General features: G+C 38.7%; 1 protein-coding gene across 7 annotated transcripts in view; it reads right to left on the bottom strand.

The window, feature by feature from the left end:
• The window catches only part of LOC131246274 (thymidylate kinase), a 46,206-nt gene extending 27,585 nt beyond the window's left edge, over positions 1-18,621 (bottom strand). For 2 of the 7 annotated variants that reach the window (XM_058246215.1, XM_058246221.1), the window contains exon 1: positions 18,522-18,621. In XM_058246215.1, the coding sequence (XP_058102198.1) occupies positions 18,522-18,523 (2 nt within the window). In that variant the 5' untranslated portion in view covers positions 18,524-18,621. Of the gene's footprint in view, positions 1-1,019; positions 1,085-18,052; positions 18,178-18,521 lie in introns of those variants that run through there. The other 5 variants (XM_058246214.1, XM_058246213.1, XM_058246216.1 and 2 more) reach the window with 4 other exon arrangements.
• Positions 18,622-23,477: the final 4,856 nt, after the last annotated feature.

The raw sequence follows: 23,477 nt of genomic DNA, 5'->3' as shown, positions 1-23,477 counted from the left end.
GAAAAAAAAAAGTTATCAGCATAGTCTGGATAAATTTTTCAAGCAAATGCTTCATGAGCATCTAAACCATATTGAAGTTGATTTTAAATTCCTATTCACGAAGATTAATTCTTGGCCCAATTCAGTAGAGACAATCATGGACAGACACTGGCATAGTGGGCATAAAATTACAGTATGTAGTACTGGTCACAGAACTTCATAGCATTACACAGGTTTATGCCATGTTAATTTGATAAAGCAGTGCACTGAGTATTGGTAATGTTGCATTTATCGATGATTGGGGATACGGAAACATGTATGAAAAATATCTCCAAGGGAAACAATGAGGAAAGGTTGGGAAAAAGGTGGAATTTTTCGCTGAAACTTCAGGAGATGTAAAAGGCACGTGCTTACACATGCACGAATCAAAATATTGCAAAAAACAATATATAATAAGCCATTTTATAGGGGCCTAACCATGTGTTGTCGAAAAAAATCAGTATAAAATAAATACATAAAATTTGTGGCTAATCAATAGATCAATCAACACTCATTAATATATAAAAATTTCCACATTAATTAACCGTGAAATTCACATATTTTCCAATATAAAAATGGAAATTTTGAGGTTTCACTAATTTACCCTATTTTCTAAATGTTAATTTGTTCACCACAAATCCATGTCAATGCATGAGAATCATGCATAGACATGGATTTCCATTGAAAAATTCATTCTAAGATTTAAAAAATAAATAAATAAAGCTTCTACAGTTTTTTGCTTGCCTTTAAGTTCCAGCCCATCTTCGTTTGAGTCGAGATTTCTCCCCAAATCTAAATTTTGATTTAATAAAAACCTATAGAGATTGAAATCACCTAAGAACAAAATTCAAAAAAAAAAAAAAAAAGCAAAAAATGGAGATTTTCAGGGTTTCTCCAAATTGCACCCATGTTTGGTCCACATTGCGTGAAAATCCAAATCAGAATGAGATGGAGGGAGAAAGAGAATCAGACACACCCAAATTAGAGAAAGATAATCTCACCAATGGGTGGGTGTGCGCCGTTGACACGCCCATGAGTCCCACCATCGACCATTGTAGAGAGAGAATTGCGGGAGAGACGCGAAAGAGAGAGAATGAGAGGGAGGTGTTACTGGAGTGACGAGAAAGAGGGAGAGAGTGAGAGGGATCAACCATCCACTCATCAAATATTGTTTAAAGCAAGGTTAACAAACTCGAGACTCAAACTAAACTCAGTTGGCCCACAAAACTTGACTCGGGTGGGCCAAGGCAGTGACTCGGGCAAGTCACATTTTTCTAATTAAATAATTATAGAATTTATTAAAAATGTTAAAGAAAACTTAAGTACTTATAAGATTCATCGAAGTATCAAATTTGTGGACAGTTATTGTTATTGGACAATTGAAAATGAAAATATCCAACAATCCTAATTCAACAAACAAGTGTCCATGAATCAAAGGTTAGAATTGCTCAAATAATTTGATTTTAGGTGTGATGCTTAAAGACTATGGGTTGTACAATTTAGTCAGTTTTTATTAGCATTAATATATGCCACATGTATGATTTCAAAGCGCCTATGCACAAGACCATTATACTCTACCAAAGTATAAGATAACTCCCTCTCTTTCCATTTGTTCTCAATACCCTTTTGTTCCTCTTCTAGCTTTGCAACATGCCATCTGCCATCCTCAAGGCCTCAATTCTACATTCTATAATAGAGGGTGAAGGAGGAAGGGAGGGAGGGAGGGAGAGAGAGAGAGAGAGAGAGAGAGAGAGAGAGAGAGCTGCCTTTTGAGTTTGCAACTTTTAGAATTGCCACTCACCTGAGCCATGCATTAACTCTTTGGACTCGACAGGGTCATGTTTCTAAACCATGCCACACAAATCGCCACAACTCCCCCAAGTGTGATCACTCGAACGAGTCACTGAGTAACTCACAAACTCAGTCAAACTTGGCTCAGCATTATTTATTTTGACCTCCATCGAGTCTACGCCTATTTTGACTCAGTGAGGCTTAAAAAACAAGTGGATTTGAGTGAGTACAGAGACATCTCAGCGAGTTGGCCAACCTTGGCAAACAATATAAGATTTTACTACCTGTTTCCTGCATGATTAGCCATCCAATCACTTCCTCATCATGTGCTCTAACCTATGCGATAAAGAATCTTCACTATTGTTCCCTCACTAATCTTGCTGATGCCCCATATTGATCGCATGTGTGGTTCCACGATGTCACACGTGGTCCAATGGACCAGCTTGGATTCTCATGTGATTTGCTTTGTTTTCTGAGGTTAAACATGTGTTGGGTTAAGGTTTAGGCCCATGGGTGGATGTAATACAATATCTTAAGGGTGAAGGGCATACTTGTAATTTCGTGTTAATGAGCAAAGCCTTGATATAATAAAGCAAGAGATGGGGCCGTGAGAGGCCTAGTTATTGTCCTCTTTCTCCTCATCTTTTATCTCACTCCTCTTCTCTCTCTTTCATGATATTCCATAACAAGAACGGCCACCACCATTACTGTTAAGATACAAGACGCAACAGTCGTTACGTACGGCCCCCATAACAACCATTATAGCTTCTTCTTTTTTTCTTTTTTCTTTCTTTTTTTTTTCTTTTTTTTATATTATCAAAATATCCCTGATATTATCTATATCTCTAACTCGCCGAGACTGATAACATTGGTAGCGATACTAGTAACACTGGTAGTATTAGAAATTCTAGGTATTGGCAATGTATCCCTAAATATTGTTAATGTGTCGATATTGTCAATATTTTCAACTGTGTAAGTTCCAGGTGTCACTCGTATTGCCAATGCATCAATACCGCTGGTGTATCGCCAAAATTTTCAACTGTGTAAATTCCAAGTGTTGCTTATATCGCTAATGTATCCACGATATTTGATGATATCACCAATGTATTGATATCACCAAAAATTTGTATCTTAAAAAATTCTCATGTCATATTTTTTGAGGGTTAGTTGTATGCAGCGTTCAATTTGTCAACGATAATATCACGATATTATCATTATCACAACATGGCAATATCAAGACCACAATCTTTCGTTTATTTTCTAGTTGTCAACAAGGTATTCAAAATTGGTTACGTAAAAGTAATGGTCATAACCGTTACACGTCATGGGGTCGAAACGGCCGTAACGGCCGTTACAGGAAAAACAGGCCATAACAGCCCCGTAACGGTCATGTAACAGTTTTTTCGAAAAAAAATTTAAAAAAATAATAATAATAAAAGGTTGTAACGACTGATACGGCCGCATAATGGCCATTACAGCCTGTATCATAACGGTAATGGTGGTGACCGTTACAACCACCATTATCGTTTTGGAACACCTTGGTTGTCAACGATTTTTTGGGAAATATCATGTGTTGCCGATATTATGAAATATCGATAGATAGTTGGATGGAAGGTTGGAGGTTTGATGGATGAGATGGTTGGACTGATTTCTTACAGCAGCACATACTTTTAGGTCCCCATTAAATGGAAACCTATTATGTATGCATTCTTTTTGCAATTTTTTATTTCTAAATATGCAAATATGTGTATTTTAGCATCTCATGAAGTTTCATTGAAAAATCCCACCATTTTTCCCCACATTTTTCCCCACATTTTGGTTATCAACGATATTATCAGTGATATCGATATTGTTTCCGTATCCCGACTAGTAAAATTTGTAGTGATACTGACACTTCAAACATTGGGGATGCACCCAGTATCAGCCCTGTCACGGACCATTACAGGGCTATTACACTCTTTACAGGGCTACAAATGCCATTTTTTCCATAACAGTCGTTACAACCCCATAATGTGTAGTGGTGGCCACCGTTGCCTTTACATAACGGTAGTTTTGTAATTGTTTTTGCATACCTTGCTCTCTTTATTTCATGTTTTGGAATATGGTATCAAAGCTCCATTAATCTAATACCTTGTGTGATCTTCCTTTTTCACATTTCCACTTCTTTTTCTTCTTCTTTCATCTCCTTGAGGTGGAAACCTAAATTTGGGGTTGATTTAACCCAAATTCATTTTCATCATTGCGCCACCATTTGTTGGGTTGTGCAATCATGTTCCAGGAAGGTGTGTGAAGCCCACTTTCATACACTACCACTGTAATGGGTCAAAGTGGGCCATTGTGCATATATGGTTAGATCTACAGCAAAATTTGAAGATAGATGTCATATTTGAAAATAAAAGTGTGTGTGGAAGTTGTTTACAACCAAGACTGAAGATCAAGTGTATGTGTAAAAGGTGTGAAGCAAGTATTGTTCCCAATTGGTCGTGTTGTGGCTATATGTATAGAGCATGGAGAATGCAAGTTGTGTATTTGTATTGTCGTACTTTCATTATGTTCCTTTTTTGGTGTGTGCATGTGTACAAGTCAGTGAGCTCCTATGGAGTATGTAAGTGTATCTCTAGCAATCTAATAAAAAGGATGTGTTAGGGTTTCTAACTCTAACACACAACAACAAGCTTTCCTCCTCTCACATTTTCTTCTTTTTCCCTTTTTCCTCTTTTTCACCCATTCTCTCCCTAAATCCATCCAAACCAACTTGCTATCAAAACAAGGTTACCACAAGTTAATTGATGCTGCCAGAACCCGTTGACGTCAACAACCATACGGCTGACGTCAACACTGTATATTCCATAGGTTCCTTTTTCAATGAGAAGAACATGGGTTGAAGCAAATTGATTTTAGAAGATTTTTGGTGATTTTTGCAGTGATTTTTGCAGAATTTTTTTAGGCCATTTGAGGTATGTTTGGACTATTTTTCACATTCAACGGAAAATCCCAAATCTTTGAGTTTCAGTGATTCCTCTCAAATCGGGGGATGTTTCCTTGATTTCTCTCCATACTTAGGGTCAGATTCTTTGTCCCTTATGATCTATGGGGATTTTATCTTTGGATGAGAAGATTTAAGAAAGTTATGAGCCTAATAGGGTTCTGGTTGATTCGTTTTTGGGGCTTGGGGCCCGCGGCTATACACTAAAACTCGCGTATGTATATGGATCTGATCTAGTGTAGTGGATGACTTCCGTGTATGATTCAAACTTTGTTGTGAGCATGGCTGCTGTATTTCTCTTCTAAGGTTATTGTTGGAACCTTAGGTCCCCTCTGGAATCCAAATTAATACAAATCTGAGTGTATCAGCGTGTATACTCTCTTGCAACTGTTGTGGTCCTGTTTTCGTGTTGTTAGACCCTATGGAAGACCTCTTCCATATCCAGAGTTAGATCCGTTGATGCTGTTGGGGACCGACCTTCCGTTAACCACGAGACTCGAGCTCCAACGTGGAGCTGTTAAGGACATGGATGTAATGGTGGATCGAGTAATCAAGGCAATGGTTGCGACACTGATCGGGGTAACCGAGGTAGTCAAGGCTACGATGGACGAGGAAGAGGACATGACGGACCACACCATTGTTCAATGTTCATACTATGGGGAAACAAATCACTCTGCTGATAGATGTTAAGATCTTGCTAGTCGTCCATCTTAGGCTGGCATATCTATAGCCAGCAGTGCCTCCACTAGCTTAAAGAAGACTTCATTGTTGCATGTAGTGGAGAAGACTTCCTCGAGTGACTCGGTTCTTTTGTCTTGTGAGGCTTACGATGCATTAATGAGACTACATGTTAGTAATGTTCTTAATACCTTCCAAAGCCATGATTGCCCATCAGGTACTGCTCTTAGCATGTCCTCTTCACTTCTCCCTAGGTCATTGACTCCGAAGCCACCTCTCACATGACTAGTAAGTCTCAACTGTTTAGTTCTTATCTTCCTTCTAGCCAATCACACTTTGTCACTATTGTTGATGGAAACCAAGCTCCTATAACTAGAATGGTTTCGTTAAGCTCTCTCCCTCTATGCATCTGTCATTAATTTTACATGTCCCTCGTCTTCCTCTGAATCTATTATCTATCAGCTGACTTACCAAATCTTTGAGTTGTTCAGTAACCTTCTTTCCTTCTCATTATGTGTTTCAGGACCTCCGAGCGAAGAGGATGAATGGTGGGGGCCATGAATGTGAAGATGTTTGTCCTGGGTAATGACCTACAATAGCTTCTAGTGTTATATCCTTAGAAGGGAGTCCATATCTAAATGGCATTACCACCTAGGGCACTCATCCTTGTCTAGGTTAAAACTATTATTTCCTTCAATCAATGCATCTACTCCTTTATGTTGTAAAACTTGTGAGCTCTCCAAACATCATCGGACTACCTTTCCCCCTAGTTTGACTGAGAGGAAACCCAAACCATTTAAGTTAGTCCACTAAGGTTTAGGGCCCTACACCTGTTGTCCCTTTTTTGTATAAAAATTTTGTCACCTTCATTGATGATTACACCCAAATGACATGGGTTTATCTTCTAAAATCCAAGCATGAAGTGTTTGATATGTTTAAGGTCTTCTACGATGAGGTAGTTACTCAATTTCAGTGTCCTCTCAAAATTCTTCATTCTTATAATTGGGGGGGAGTAGATGATGACGACATTAGAGCATCATTCAGGGTCTACCAGAGGAGGAGATCATCACTAGTTTTCCTCTGGATTGATGACCAATACGTGGGCCTGAGTGGACCGTTTTGAAGACCCCACACGCATTTGATGAATCTTTGAAGACTCTACATTAGGAAGATGCATGTGGGCTGCATTCTCGAGGGTCTGGACCGTTGGATTGAATGCTAGCATCGACCAAACCATTGGATCAAGCACGATAGGCCTTTGAACCACTCTTGATCATGGTCCATCTTGATCGTGGACCACCCCATTGGCCACGAATAGTTTGGATTTATTTGTTTTGAGTAGTTTTTATCATTTTTTATTATTTTTGGATTATTTTATGTTTACTTAATATAGGATTTTTTTTATTGAGAATTCTTTCCTGAGAGGTTTTTTGTAAAAGTCTCTTTCTCATACTATAATAAAGAATTGGGGGGGGGGTGGCTAATACCATTATTTTGAAAAAAGAACTTTGTGTTTTCTCTCCTTCATATGATTTGGAGCTTGGGTGTAGTGTGATTCCATTCCCCATTCAACGAATGTGTGAGGCTCCCCATCTATCATCTTCATTCTCTCTTCCTTTCTATCACAAAAAGATATTTTCTCAAAAATTTAATCTTTCTTCTTCCCTTCCCATCCCATCCAAGACTATCCAAATTATTATTTTTTTCTACTTTTCATCATCCAACTTCAACTCCAACCGAATCCAACCATTAAGAATGCCAAAATCCTAGCCAACGACCCACATGTGTGACCGTACGGCCACACGTGCAAGCCCCTAAGCTGACCGTACGAATAGCCCATCAGTCCCTTGATTTCCCCTTGCTTCCCGCATCAAAACCCCTAAATCCCTTTCTAAAACCCTAACCCTAGATTCCCTACTTCCTATTTTTCCCGAAATCTTCTAAACCCTAGAATCTCAATTTCCCTAATTAACCTAAAACCCAAATCCTCCAACTACTCATATCCCTGATTCCCCTCGAGTAAGGCCCAAGCCCCAAAATCCCCAAGTCAATTGGACCATCTAAACCCTAATTTCACTTTTTTCCCCAAATTCATTGAACCTTAGGTTAGCCTACATTCTAATCGAGCAAACCCTGGGTAGTAATAGTCCTTTCCTTTTGAAATAGACTCATTCCTATGCTATTTGGGTGTTCTTACATCCATTCATTCCTAATTTCTAGTACTCAATGCTCATGCCTAGCATAGTTTCTTGATCGTGGCCTAGACTATTCATAGTTTCATGTTGGATTCTTAAGATATTTGATGATTTTGGCGTGATTGTGATTTTGATTATTTTATTTAATTTGTTGATTGATCTCACTCCACCGTTTATCCACATGCATGCGTCTTGCATCAGTACATGTCACATGCCTTTCTATCCTATTTGCAGGACCATGGTATTTTATCCCATACTTCATGTCCTCGAACACCTCAACAAAATAGCGTTGTTGAGAGGAAAAAATGTCACCTTCTTGATGTCACCCATGCCCTCTTACTGGGTATGAATCTTCCGAAACGACATTGGGATGATGCCTTGCTTACTGCTAAATTTTTTATTAATTGTGTTCCATCCCAACTATTATCTCACAAGTCCTCATTCAAAACTTTGCATCCACATGATAAACCGTTTCCTTTACCCCCTAAGGTGTTTGGATGCACATGTTTTGTCCAAATTCTTGATGATAGCAATGATAAGTTGAGTCCATGGGTCATTAAGTGCGTGTTCTTAGGGTACACTCGATCAAAAAAAGGGCACAAGTGTTAAGACCCCCTGACCTATAAGAAATATGTATCAACTGATGTGACCTTCCTTGAAGATGTTTCATACTTCCCTGATGAAGGAAAATCTCTACATAACCCTCTTGCTAGTCGGGGGGAGCCTCGGTCCAGCTCTATACCTCTTCCTATCACTTGTTTTTATGACAGCCATACTTCATTTGTCTCCAAGCCTGTCCTTGTGTATCGTCAACGGACTAAATCCTCTACTGATCAGCTGCCTATCATTTCATCCACTTTAGTCGGTGGTCCAAGTATAAGCTCTTTGTCTCTTGATGATCTTCCTATTGCCTTGCACAAACCTCTCCGATCATGCACAAAGCATCCTATTAGCAATTTTGTTTCTTATAACCATCTTTCAACTTCCTTCCAATCTTTTGTAGTTTCCATATCCTCCTCTATTACCCCCAAGTACTTTGAAAGAAACTAGAGTAGCCATGAGTGGACTAATGTTATGATGGAAGAGATGCAGACAATGGGAAAGAACAGTACCTGGGAGCTCATTCCCTTACCTCCAGGAAAGCAGACAGTTGGATGTCGATGGGTTTGTACTATCAAGTATCTTCCCAACGGCTCTATTGATTGGTATAAGGCACGGCTAGTTACAAAGGGCTATACTCAAACGTATGGAGTAGATTACTTTAAGACATTCTCTCCTGTGGCCAAGCTTAACTTTGTACGTGTGATTATCTCCGTGGCAGTCAACTTGTCTTAGCCCCAATTTCAATTAGATGTAAAGATTGCATTTTTGCATGGTGATCTTGCCAAGGAAGTCTATATGGATCAAACCCCCAGGTTCTCTACACGTCACACTTCGCCTCTCATATGCCGACTCAAGAAGTCCATTTATGGTCTCCAGCAGTCCCCATGTGCCTGGTTCGACAAATTCAGTCATGCACTTCTAGATTTTGGATTTGTTCGTAGCCAAGCTAATCACTCATTGTTCATTTATCATTGACCTACCGGGATGATGGTGTTGATTGTTTATGTAGATGATATTGTGTTGTTCGGTGATGATAATGTACAAATGATAGCAGTTAAATCTTTCCTCAAGGCTCGGTTTGAGATCAAGGATCTTGGGGTTCTTCGCTACTTTCTGGGCATTGAAGTTGCACAATCTAAATCTGGGTTGTGCTCTCTCAAAGGAAATATGCCATTGATCTTCTCTCTAAGATTGGAATGCTAGGGTGTAGGCTTGATGCCACTCTTATGGATGCTACTCACAGAATTAGTCCTACTGATGGTGATCTTCTTCCTGATATAGGGATCTTTTGGAGGTTAGTTGGTCACTTATCTATCTCACCATCACTCGGCCAAATTTTTCATATGTTGTGAGTGTAGTGAGTCAATTCATGCATGCCCCTCATACCACCCATCTCACAGTCGCGTATCGTTCCTTCAGTATCTCAAATCTTCTCCAAGTAAAGGTCTATGTTTTCAATGGCATGGTCACCTTCACCGGTCAAGTTACTCTAATGCTAATTGTGCTCGCAGTCTCTATGATCACAAGTCTACATCCGGATACTGTACATTTATTGATGGCAATCTTATCACCTGGAAGAGCAAGAAATAGTCCATCGTGGCACGATCCTCTATTGAGGCTGAGTATCGAGCAATGGCTCATGCGACACATGAACTTATTTGGCTTCAAACTCTCCTACAGGAACTCGGCTATAATCCTCCAAGTCCCATTTCTTTGCATTGCAACAATCAGTTGCCATTAACATTGCCAGTAATCCCATGTTCCATGAACGCACGAAGCACATTGAGATTGATTATCATTTCATTCGCGAAAAAGTTGCCAACAAGGAAATTGCAACTCCTTTTGTTCGCTCTGGAGATCAGTTGGCCGATGTTCTTACCAAGTCTCTTGCTCAGGATGCTCTTATTCGTATCTCTAGCAAGTTGGCCATAATTGATTTTCATCCTCTAACTTGAGGGGGAGTGTAGAGCATGGAGAATGCAAGTTGTGTATTTATATTGTGTATTTTCATTATGTTCCTTTTTAGGTATGTGCATGTGTATAGGTCTGTGTACTCTCATGGAGTATGTAAGTGTATCTCTAGCAATATAATAAAAATGATGTGTTAGGGTTTCTAACTCTAACACAAAACAACAATCTTTCCTCTTCTCTCACACTTTTCTTCATTTTCCCTTTTCCTCTTTTATCCCATTCTCTCCCTAAATCCATCCAAACCAACCATATGTTATCCTAAAGTGTGTATTTGGTAAGTTCAAATTGAAATTTCTTCCCTTGTGTGCTTCATTTCTTTATTCCCCTGAATATAGATGTCAAGAATGAAGCCAAGAATAATCTCTTATCTGAGTTAATGAATCTGCAAATCACATCGACTAAACTTCACAGAGCAAATTACCTACATTGGGCCACATTTGTATTTCTTACAGGTACGAGAAAGTTAAAGTAACTGACTTCCCCCAAGCTTGCAAAAAACCAATAGAATATGAAGATTGGGTGGCAGAAGATGCTCATATTAAAGCTTTGGTGTAGAATAGTATGGAACCTCACATCAGTGTGAATGTCATCTTCTTCAAGACGGCAAAAGAAGTATGAGAAAACTTAAGAGAGACGTATTCAATTGAGAAGAACCTAACCCATACCTATGAGTTACTATAGGAAGATAAGAGCTGAGGGGAATATTATTCAACCTTGTGAGGCATGTGAGAAGAACTACATGTGTACCAACCCCTATAGACAAATTATGAGACCATGAGATTGCAAAGAGAGGAATTCCATGTTATTAAATTCCTCTCTGGCCTTCATCCTGAGTTTGAGCCTATGAGAGCTCAGATCCTTGGAGGTAGTGAGATTCTATTTGCCTGAGTTCAACATACAGCCAGCATTTTAAATATCAACGATATTGGCCGATATACCCCACGATATATCTTGTATCCCACCTATGCGATATGAAACTCACAAGTAGTGCGATATATCTCACATATTCGATTCGGTGAGCATTTTTTTTTTTCGATCCTTTTTTTTTCTATAAATCATGTTAAATCAGCGTCAAATTGTTACAAATACATGGTTTTTCATGTTTTGCATAAAAAAGCATGGATTGGGAGCTCCAATTTTGAGATTTGGAGGAGATAGGCCGAGTTGCGGAAAGTTGAAAAAATCAAAATTTCCCACTTGCTTGCAAATCGGTTGCAATCCTTGTGTCCAAACATAAAATCAAACATGTATGTAACCAAATCTAGTGATTCTTCTTTTTCTTTTGAATGTATTAGTTGTGTTTCCACATGTCTTCTTATATTTATAAATTATACGAATGAACTTTGAATATACTTGCATCAATTCAGTTAGACAACACATAGATTAGGACCCCATACAAAGAAAACCTATTATGTGCACTTATTTTATGTAATGTTTTGATCTATAAGTGTGTGTTGATGTGTTTTTTAACAATCACTGAAGTTACATTGAAAAAATTGATCAATTTCCCCATGTTTCCAACAACAACGAGACATTACGTGATACAACCGATACATCCCATGCGATAACCGATACATATCTGTATCCCAAAGGTGCGATACATAATGCAATACTGATATTTCGAACACTGCATACAGCTAGTATAAATTCATAGAGTCTGTCCTCATCTGAGTGGTCTGCACGTCTCTACATCTAGTAGAGGAGATGGAGGAAGTCGAGATGGTGGTGGTTATAGCTGATGATTCGGGGGTAGAGATTTTAGAGGAGATCGTTCTGGAGGCAGAAATACAAGAGAGATCACGGCACAAACTTTGGTGGCAGTCGTAGTCATGGTAATCAGCATTGTACTTATTGAAGTCTGAATAACCATACAGACTACAGTTCATAAGTGTCATTGTAGTCTGAATAACCATACAGACTACAGTAGATACGTGTTAGGATCTTGTTAGTAAACTAGCATGGGCAAATCAAGTTCACTCTTTAGATGGTCGCTCTGAAGGTTATATCTCCAAGTTTGTCTCTATACATCCTGAGCAGAGAACTGCAAGTGATACAATTACATTGCCCAAGGAAGAGTATGACAAGATTCTAAAAGATCATTGCACTCATGCTTCATCCTCCACAGCTAACTAAATCATTAATATGTTTTGTCACATTTTATCCCTCCTATTGTGAATTTCAGGATCTAAAGACAAGGAGGATGATTGGTGGAGGACATGAAGTAAATGGACTTTATTACCTCGACATTGGGATAACTAGAGTTGCATTGCAGACAGATATCTCTCCTCATTAGTGGCATTCCAAGGTTGGTCGCCCTTAAATAATGTAAATAATCTTGTCCCGACGTTGTCATATGTAGCTAGGTTAAAGTGTGAGGCTTGTGAGTTAAGCAAGAATCATAGAATGTCCTTTCTTCCTCATGTGGATAAAAGTGATAAACCTTTCTATTTGATACATTCTAATGTTTGGGGTCCAGTTCGTGTTAGTAGTTTATCTAATTTTAACTATTTTATTAACTTTGTAGATGATTATTCTCAAATGACATGGTTATACTCAACGAAGGATCGTTCTAAAGTGTTCTCTTTCTTTAAGGAATTTCATATGCAGGTACAAACTCAATTCATTGCTAAAGTGTGTATTCAGTATTTAAACAATGCTAGGGAATATGTACCTCATGGTATTATCCAAAAACTTTGTACGCACACACCACAACAAAATGGAGTACATGAACGCAAGAATCGACGTGTACTTGAAGTTGCCAAAGCATTGTTGTTAAATATGAAGGTTCTTAAAAACAATTGGAGCGATGTAGTCTTAATTGCATGCTACCTGATAAATCAGATGTCATCATCTATCTTAGATGAAAAATCCCATTTCTTTGTTTTATGTCGTTGTAGTTCAAGTTTGTCAATTCCTCATATTGTATTTGTTTGTGTGTGTTTCATACATCAATTTGATCATGTCCTTGACAAGTTCAAACCAAAAGTTATAAAGTGTGTTTTTCTTGGACACACTAGTACCCAACAGTGATACAAATGTTATAATAATGTCTCCTGTAGACGTTATGCGTCAACTGACATCATCTTTTTTAAACATACCCCATATTTCTCTGCAAGGGGAAAGTCACTGCAATTTGAAGAAGTTCAACTACTCTACCCATAGTGTCAGACACAACATCTTAAGTGGAGGAGGTTCCTATACAACATGTAGATCCGCCTATATAGGTCTGCTCCAAATGTCCCCGTCTAAAGATCGTTCCCCTGCATCCTCACTGGTACAGTCAAATGAAGGTGACTTGCCAATTTCTCTTTGTAAGGGAATACGTTATTGCACTCAACATCATATTGCTCAATTTATTTCCTTTGTTGGTTTATCTCCTTTATTTCAATAATTTGATTTGTCCTTGTCATCCGCTTCTATTTCTCATTCTTTCCATGAGGCTCTCCAAAGTGATGGGTGGAAATGAGCTATGAAAGAAGAGATTGTTGCACTCTATCAAAATCAAACTTATACATTAGTTGAACGGCCTACGGGAAAATGTGTAGTCAAGTCTAGATGTATACAGTAAAGTATAACCCTAATGGTTCAATGGATTGGTTAAATTCTTATACAAAAAGGTATTCTCAAAACCTAGAAGTTGACTACTCGAAGACATTTTCTCCTATGGCCAAGCTTCACTCTATATGTATAGTTGACTTCATTGCTAGAAATCTGGATTGGCTGTTATATCAGCTTCATGTGGAGAACACCGTTCTTCATGAAGATCTTATTAAAGAACTCTATATAGAGAGATCGTTTGGTTTTGTTACTCAAAGAAAATCCAACAAAGTATGCCACCTTAAGAAATCAATCTATAGTTTAAAACAATCTCCACGAGCTTGGTTCGAAAAATTCAATAAAGTGGTGTTTGAATTTGGGAAGAAACGTAGCCAAGCAGACCATTCTGTCTTTGTAAGATGAGGTGAGGGAGGTGTTATTATGTTGGTTATGTATGTAGATGATATCACCATCACCGGGAATGATGGTACGGGCATCGACAAGTTCAAGAAATTTTTACAGCAATACTTCTATACAAAGGACTTGGACCATCTTCGATACTTCTTGGGTATTAAAGTAACAAGTTTTAAGGTGGGCATTAACTTGTCACACTAAAGTATGTGATAGATTTAGTGGATGGGAATTCTAGGCGCCAACCGCACTGAAACTCACATGAATACAAACTGGAAGCTAGTGTGCATCAAGAGTAACTATTTGATGATCCAGGGAGACATCGTCAACTTGTTGGAAAACTGATCTATTTAACGAGTGCCCAACTAGATACAATGTTTTAAATAGCTACACTATGTAGCATGTGGCTTAGGCTATGTAGTGTAGTTTAGCCTTAATGCTACATAGCTCATGACAATAACTTAAGTCATGTGCAGCAAGGCTATATGAAATTTGCATACGCTACACGCAACGTAGCTTACATTACAAGTTATTTTTCACTACAACATTAAAATCAATTATTTGTTACATTTTTCTGTTTTCAATAAAAATTAGTTAATCTTTTCGATGTTTTTAGTAAAATAATATAAGTAACAGTATTAAAATAGCTTCATTGCTCTTTCTTTACCTTTAAGCTTAATCATTGCCCTTTCCTATTACTCTACGTGATATTTGGTTTCACCAAATATTATAAAATTTTGTTAAATTTCATTATTAATCAGTTTATTTTGGTTCAAAATATCATGAAATTGGTGCAACCCAAAGCATCCTTTTAAAACATCTAGAAGTACACGCTATGCAGTTACACCTTACGCTTCAAAGGGGTGAACGCTACGCTACATGCTATTCGCTATTTAAAACACTGACTATATATCACTTATTCAGTCAATGCAATCAGCCAGTTTATGCAGACTCCTTGTATTCCCCATATGGAGACCATGCTTCGTTTCCTCAGTATTTGAAGGGAGCTCCTGGTTGTAGCATTCTCTATAAGCAATATGGCCATCTCCGAGTAGAAGGGTATTCAGATGCAAATCAAACAATTGATCTACCACTGATTACTATACATTCACAAGTGGTAATCCTGTTACATGAAGTACGAAGCGAAGCGTGGTTGCGCATTCAAGTACCGAGGCAGAATACAAGGCAATGGCTCATGTGACATGTGAACCCATTTGCCTAAAGATGTTAATGTGTAAGCTCAGATTTATAGTTAATATTCCCATGAGGTTGTATTGTGATAATCAAGTTGCTTCTCATAGTGCTAACAATCTGGTTATCATGAGAGAACCAAGCACATCGAAGTATATTGTCACTTCATTAGGGAAAAAGTTGTTAACAAGGAAATATGCATGCCATTTGCCAAGTTTCAAGATCAATTGGCAAATATATTCATGAAGCCTCTAAGTCGTACTCATCTAAATTGTTTCTTTGTCAAACTGGGCATCCATGATATATATGCTCTGGCTTGAATGGGAGCGTTGATAGCCCATATTGATCACACGTGTGGTTCCATGTGTCACACATGTGGTCCAGTGGGCCAACTTGGGTTCTCATATGATTTGCTTTGTTTTTTAAGCTTAAACATGTGTTGGGTTAAGTTTAGGCCCATGGGCTAATGTAATACAATAACTTAAGGGTGAAGGGCATACCTGTAATTTCACATTAATTATGAAGGCCTAATATAAGAAAGTAAGAGGTGAGGGCATGAAAGGCCTAGTTGTTCTCTCTCTCTCTCTCTCTCTCTCTCTCTCTCTCTCTCTCTCTCTCTCTCTCTCTCTCTCTCTCTCTCTCTCTCTCTCTCTCTCTCTCTCTCTCTCTCTCTCCATTTCATGTTTTCGGAAGGAAAAAAAAAATCTCATAGTTATCAAGTTTCTTTCTTGTTTAGTTGCTTGCATTTATTTCTTCCTATAATCCCACCCTAATCCAAAACCATGTGTACAATGTACTCTGACTCATACTTACCAGTACGTGAAAAGGATGTAGGAAGAGATGTGAAAAATGGATGTGTGAAATGTCTCCTTTTACACAATCTTTATGGTATTTAGCCAGAAGCATAATATGATTGTTGGAAACAGAAAGTGAGAAACATTGGAATTTGCACAGGGAATGAGTTCCACAGTAACTATGCTCTAGCCTATGGTATCAGAATTCTTCTATATTGTCTCATCATGAAGCTAAAAGGTATGAAATTTCTTTCCTCCTTGAGTTACTTTATTTATTCCTATAATCCCATCCTATATCTAAACCTTATATCCTTGATCTCGAAGCTAAATCCTAAATATAGCTAAAAAGGGAAAACCAATTTGAAGTCTATTGAATTAGAAAGATTTTTCTTTTTTTCTTTTTTTAAAGATAACGGAAATTTCATTAGACAAGAACGAGGAGAGAAATCAACATTTTACAAATTACAAAAGTGAAGCCTAAAAGGAATCAACATTAACATGAGAACTTCTAGCATACGGCCTAAGCAACATATGCAAGAAGCCACTTCCGACTTGGCCTTCCTAAAAGCTACAAATGGATTGCAAGATTGATTGCGAAAGCACCTATTATTGCATTCAATTCAAATCGACCAAAAAGTGTGAGTCTCCAAAGGATTCTCCCTTTAGAACCAACTCCTCCCCCCTTGCCATCCCAAGAAAAATGGTCCAATGGACTCGGGAATCACACAGCTCCAAGGAAACAAACTGAAGAAACTTCCCCAGATAGCCCTAGCAAAGGGGCAATAAATGAAGAGGTGGTCCGCCAACTCAGCATACTAGAGATAAAGGATGCAAGGAGCATTAGTGACCGGCAAGAGCAGATGAACTCTGTCAGCTCACACAAGAGGGGACCAGACCGTGGAGAAGAAGGTGTTAACCAAGAATCTACCTTAGTTTTCCATTGCATTAGAGAGATAAGGAACACCTATTCAACAACTGTGTAGACCCTTCACCACGATCCTATTGTTTACTCAACGCTCCATTAAAATTTTGACCCCTACAATTAAATACAAACAATTTTCTTCAACAACAAAAATAATAATAATAATAATAAATTCGTCTAATGCAATACGGGCTTTAGATTTTTTTTTTTCCCTCAACCACTTGTTATTAGACAACTTTCTCTACGGGCAAAGAAAATGTGATGTCAATACCTTGTGGAACTAACTCGTTGAGTGTAATCAATCTATGCAATAGACTATTAGATAGCACACTTGATTGCAATCAACCTCTGTAGTCTACTACATAGCACCAGTGGGAGTTTCATGCTCTCATTGCCCATCCCAGGTCCAAATAAAAGAGTAGCATCGCATCAGGTTGGCAGACAAGCATCAAACTTATGTCATTACTTCCATCATGAATCCGGACATTATGTAGCCCTTGATAGAGTGAATGAAAGAACAGGATACATGTAGCCAACCCAAATTAGTTGGGATAAATATTTAAAAAATAATAATAAATTAAATTAAAATTTAAAAAAAAAAAAAAACAAATTAAATTAAATTAAAAAGGCTTAAATGATGATGATGATGATGATGATGCATATATTGTGGAACTACTCGTAATGAAGAAAACCCACTAACACAAATCAGAGCATCAACCATGATCTTATACGATGATGGTATGGCTTTCAAATCGAAAGAGCTTCAAATTAGAGACACTCTTGTTCAATAAGACTGCAAAGGAAATACTCAGCGAAACTCGAGATGTTTCACTCAAGTAGAACAACATATGCTTAGATTCACCATGTGAAGCAAGAAATCATATCTTTATCGAGGTAAACATAAATTGGAAAATGCTACTAATCTTGTGCATTTCATATATCATGATGTACCTACCAAAAATCTAAATCTTTACATGCGGTGCTCGCATATGATGACCATGACCGTGGAATTTGTATCCAACAAGTGGATGGGCCATATCCAGAAGTCAATGGGATTGGGATCATTGGACTGAGGTAACCACCCTACCAGTGGCAAGAAAAGTGGATGGTAGTAGTCCATATTCAACAGGCAAAGCTCATAGAAAATGGATGGCCAAACTTGTTCAATCATAGCAATTTTCCTGCCTATATCCCATCTACAAAGTGGTCCACCAGATCAACGATCCCGATCACGAATTGAATGGACAGTTCGGTCTAAACCGGCCCAACCACCCACCTGATATGATCTTGAAAATAATCACAAATGCAGGGGAAAGAAGAAAAACGATGAGAGAGGGACCATCTGGGGTGAGGCCCAGCATGTGAATGGTTTGAGCTTTGAATGATGCAGATAGAAACAAAGAATAATAGAATAATTGTGATACATACCTTCACAGATGGTCTCTCTCTCTCCCACTCTCTCGATCTCTATCAAGGCGCGGACGGGCTCTCCCTCGCTCGATGTTGAAGAAGCAGATTGCGTATAAGTAACAGTATCGACTGAATAAACTCCATGGAGCCATGATGATGTAGACGTCTTATTCCGCGCGGTTCATCCGTTTTACCAGTTTGGGCATGAACCCAAAACTGAAGTATATTCAAAGCTCAAGTGTACCACTACGCAATCCACTTCCCTCTACCCGGGGTCTGTGTGTGGGCCCATGGAGATGTTCATTGCAAATTCACTCCAGGATTTTAAAACTCGGGCAGATGCGAGAAACTCTTGTGACCCATACCACACGAACATTGGGGATTGAATGCCTGGCCGTGACTGAAGTTTTGTTTCAGGATGATATTTGTTTCTACAGTTTATCTCTATGAATGGTTTGGATGGCATATAAACATCACGGTCAGCTCCGGGGTAATAATTCTACAGTTTACAAATCCACCTAAGTCCTGGATCTGCCTGAGTTTTCGAATCCTATCCTATTGTGGTCAGATAGACGGAGTGGATTTCTCACGAACATCTCTGTGGACCCACACAGCCCGGGCACTGAGATATCTATGTGCCCAGAGTCACAGGCGATCCGCTCCCCCACACGGACATGGATGAAGGTACTTGTACAAAACTTGAGTGCCTCCGAGAAGTTTTGGACCATAGAAGTTTCAATTCCAATTATTTCTTGAGTGGTGTGGTCCACCTGAGCTTTGGATATGCTTTGGTTCTTAACATCAGTGATGCCCTAAAATAGGCTGGAAAATGGATGGATGGCATGGATATGACACATAAATAACAGTGGGCCCCACAGTTTTTCTCAGCACTAGATAGCATACCTACTCGCTGCGCAGATCCACTGTCACTGTTGAGGGGCGGATAGCCAGATTGTGAAGTGTAACACTGTAGGCCCAACCATGAGATATTTGTTGTATACGCGTCATCCATTCTCTTTGTTTTTTAAAATCATTTTAAGCTATGGGCCCAAGTTATAGGTTGACACAAAGTTCAAATGGTCCACACCCCCCACAAATACAGTAGTGATGATTGATCACCTACCATTGAAAATTTCTTAAGAGCCACGTAAAAGTCCTGGATCAACCTCATATTTGTGTTTTCCTTTGCTCCATGTCTACATAACTTTATGAATGACCACGTGGGATTGCAAATAAATATTATGGTGGGTGCAAAAAAGGGTTCAATGATGGTATCATGGTGTGGTCCACTTGAGCTTCTGGATCTTCCTCATTTTTGGGCTTATTTCCTGAAATGATATAGAAAAATAAACAGATAGTGTGGATAAAACACATATACTGTGGTGGGGCCATAGAGTCTTGCTGCGTATGTATAATGCAGACGTAGGTGCTGTGATCTACGTTACATGGACACAGTCAAACTAGTAGCCCCACACCAGCCAGCTAGCTGGTGTCAAAGCTCTGTAAGCCCCACCTGATATATGTGTTTTATATACACCATCCATTCATTTTTTTTTATAGCTCATTTTAGGGCACGAGCCCAAAAATAAGGCACATAAAAACCTCAACTGGACCACACTACAGTAAACTGTGGATTGAATGCTTACAGTTGGAAACTTGTCAGGGCTGCAGAAGTTTTGGATCAAGCTTATATTTTCTTTTCCCTTTATCTAAGATTATTTGACCTAATCGATAAGTTTGATGGCAAATAAATATTACCATGGCCCTAGGATTATTTTACCTAATTGATAGGTTTGATGTGGCCTTAGGAAGCTTTTAACTGTGGGAGTTCAATCACCACTATTTCTTATGGTGTGGTCCATCTGAGATTTAGATCTACTTTTTTAGGCTCATGCCCTCAAGTAACCTAGCAAAATGTATGGACTGCGTTGATAAAACACATATATCATGGTAGAGTCTATAGAGCTTTGACATTAGCTGGATGACTATTGTGGATAATCAGCCAAATGGTCGTCCACACCATGCAATTGAATCATGCAGGGGAGTGTGATGCAAGAGAGGAGTTATTTGATACACGGGCTAGTAGGATGCTTGATATGCTCACCCTTAAAATATTAGATGTGGTGCATATAAATTCAAATTAAATTGATTAAATCATGGAATGTATGTCGTTAAGGGGGCGATTGGATCGTGAGTTACTTTGAATAACTTACTCATGCTATAAGTAATTTATCTTAATTTTTATTTAATCAGCAGATAAGTATGTTTGGTAAACAATATACTTATCATCCAAAAAATAGAAAGGCATATTTGGTTTCCAACATGATAAGAAATTTTCTGAAAGTCTATTTGGTTGCCCTCACATCCATCATTCATCGTATGGGGCCAACCTTTGATGTGGATCATTCATTGTGTGGGCCCTACCTCTTATATGGGTCATCCATCATCAAGGCCCACCTTAGTTGTGGGCCATTCATCATTAGGGGGCAACTTTTAATGTACACAGTTCATTAAGTAGGGCCTACCTTTAATGTTAGTCATCCATCATGTGGGGGCCTACCATCAATATTATTGTCCATCATGTGGGGCCCATTTCAATATTCATTGCCCATATATGGAGCCCACCTTTAACGTGGACTGTCCATCGAGTGGCCACCTCTGATGTGGGCCGTCCATCATGTCGGACCTACCTTGGATATGGGTCACTCATCATTAGGCCGACCTTTAATGTGGATTATCCATCATGTGAGGTCCACCTTAATGTAGGTCATCCATCATGTGGGGCTGTAACACTTCACATATTTCATTGTACTTGATCCTTTCAAATGCGGCAAGCGTTACCACTAAAGAACCATACAAACTTGATTAGATACATAAAGGAACCTAATGAAGTCACCCAAGCTCCTAAATCTTGTGTTTAACCTTATAATTTACCAATCAAAGGCTAAGATATAGGAGATCCAACATCAATAATTAGAATAATCATAGTCTAATGAAAAATCATATAAAACAAAATCAACTCTTGGATTATATCTTGAGTATCGCATGCATATAAACTAAATTGACCACGTTGCCCTTATGACCTTCAAAGCGATGGCATAGCATAATTGGGGCTATATCATCATTTTTGCTATTCTTGTGAAGATCAAACGATTAAGAGTTTAATTTAACAGTGTGCTAGCTTGTGGCTCTAAATTGAACAATTCAGGATCAAATCGAAGATATCAACCTTAATCATTATTCATCAGATATTCATATAGTCGCAATCCCGCTCGACAATTGGCCACTATTAAATTAAACTCTTAACTGTATCTGTCGATCGGCGCGTCTAAAATGTGAGGCGAGCATCTGGATGTATGCATTTCATGGCTTGGATCAACTTAGCTAACACAATAGGGCCCCCAAAAGCTAGAATAAACCTATTAATTTATTAACAAGTCATTAAACTCATTTAAAGGCAACCAAAACCCTAACATAAGACTATAAATAGTATTTTAGGACAACTCCATATTCCATTTGAATTTTGCCTATATTGAGTGAGATCAGGGATTTCCAGGATTAGGAAAATTGCATAGTATGGGAAGTAGAATAGAAATTGAGGATTTTGCTCTAATTATAATAATCTGACCCAAGAGTTGCTTAATTCCTCCTAATAGTTCCCTTCCATCTTCAATTTCAGATAAATCATGATACATCAATGCAATTGAATATGTAACTTATTAATTTACTATTCTTAATAAAATTGGATCAGGATTATTGTGCCTACCTCTCATTGTAGATAAGGTTCTTATTTATAGCCTTCAAGGGCCACTTCTGTATATGGTAATGAGACTACCACATAGGCGAATATGGTGCAAGGGATCTCTCCTTGGCGTGATCCTCAAGAGGTAATCTTTTTCGGATATGAAGGAGACATCCTCCAGTGGTCGGCATCTGAGGAGACCATGGCCGATCTCCGAGTCATGTTGGCCGAGATTCTGTGGATCGAGCTTATAATTGAGCGACCAAGGTTGGTGTTGAATCCTAAGGTAATGGACCTTTGGTGGTCGTCTCTCGAGGTCGGCTTTTATAACTATCATTTAGTTGAAGCAACATAGTGTTAGCTAGATGACTGAGGTTAGCGTGCATGGTGGATGCTCGGGTTGGTCAAGGGGTCCTGCTCGGCATCTGAGGCCGCCCGACCTCGTTTACAATTCTCATTCGGGCCATTGGCCTTGTGTCACTTCCATTTCCAATTCTTTGGTCAATCCAGTTTTACCTATAACATCATGCATGGCTGAGATAACCTTTAAAAAATAAAAAAAATAAAAATAAAAACCTTATATTAAACTATCTCAAACCTCTGCTCATTTTACTCTTTTTGCAGCCAAGGCCTTTTTAGCCCATTTAAGGCTAGAGTCAGGACTTAGGGGACTAAGGCTGAGATAGGATTCCACCCTATGGATCACACCCTACTAGAGTTTGAAAGTTCTTTCTCAATGCAAAGGGCTAGGATGGTATCCTTTGAAGGATGAATGTAGCATTTTTGCAAGCAAGATGTGGGGCCATTCACACGTGGAACCCACCCTAAAGATGCAATGTGGCCCAAAAATCAAGTAAGCCAGCTTACTAGGTGTTGCGTGGGTGCACATGTACATCACATTGACACGTGTTGGAGGGTTTTCGCTGAAATACATCCCAACTTAATGCAATAGGACGCCTTCAAATCTGGATCATTTTCCAATGGTTCAAACCGTTTATGGGGTGGGTCTCAATTAGTACAATTAAAATATCTTAAATGGGATTATTTCGACATTTCCATAGTTTGCTTTTTCATTTTTGAATTTGATGGTTATAATGAAGGATTGAAATATTTAATTTGAGAGTTTCTAGGCAAGGGAGAACCCTTGTAACCCAAATCCAACGGCTAATATATTGGGATGTATTCTAAGCAAATCTCCTTATCGGAGGACCTTTCTTCCTTGTTTTTA

This window comes from Magnolia sinica, chromosome 5, assembly GCF_029962835.1.
Source record: "Magnolia sinica isolate HGM2019 chromosome 5, MsV1, whole genome shotgun sequence".
In the NCBI taxonomy this organism is placed as follows: domain Eukaryota; kingdom Viridiplantae; phylum Streptophyta; class Magnoliopsida; order Magnoliales; family Magnoliaceae; genus Magnolia; species Magnolia sinica.
The sequence above is the reverse complement of the archived record's forward strand: the minus strand, read 5'-3'. Positions and strand labels throughout refer to the sequence as shown.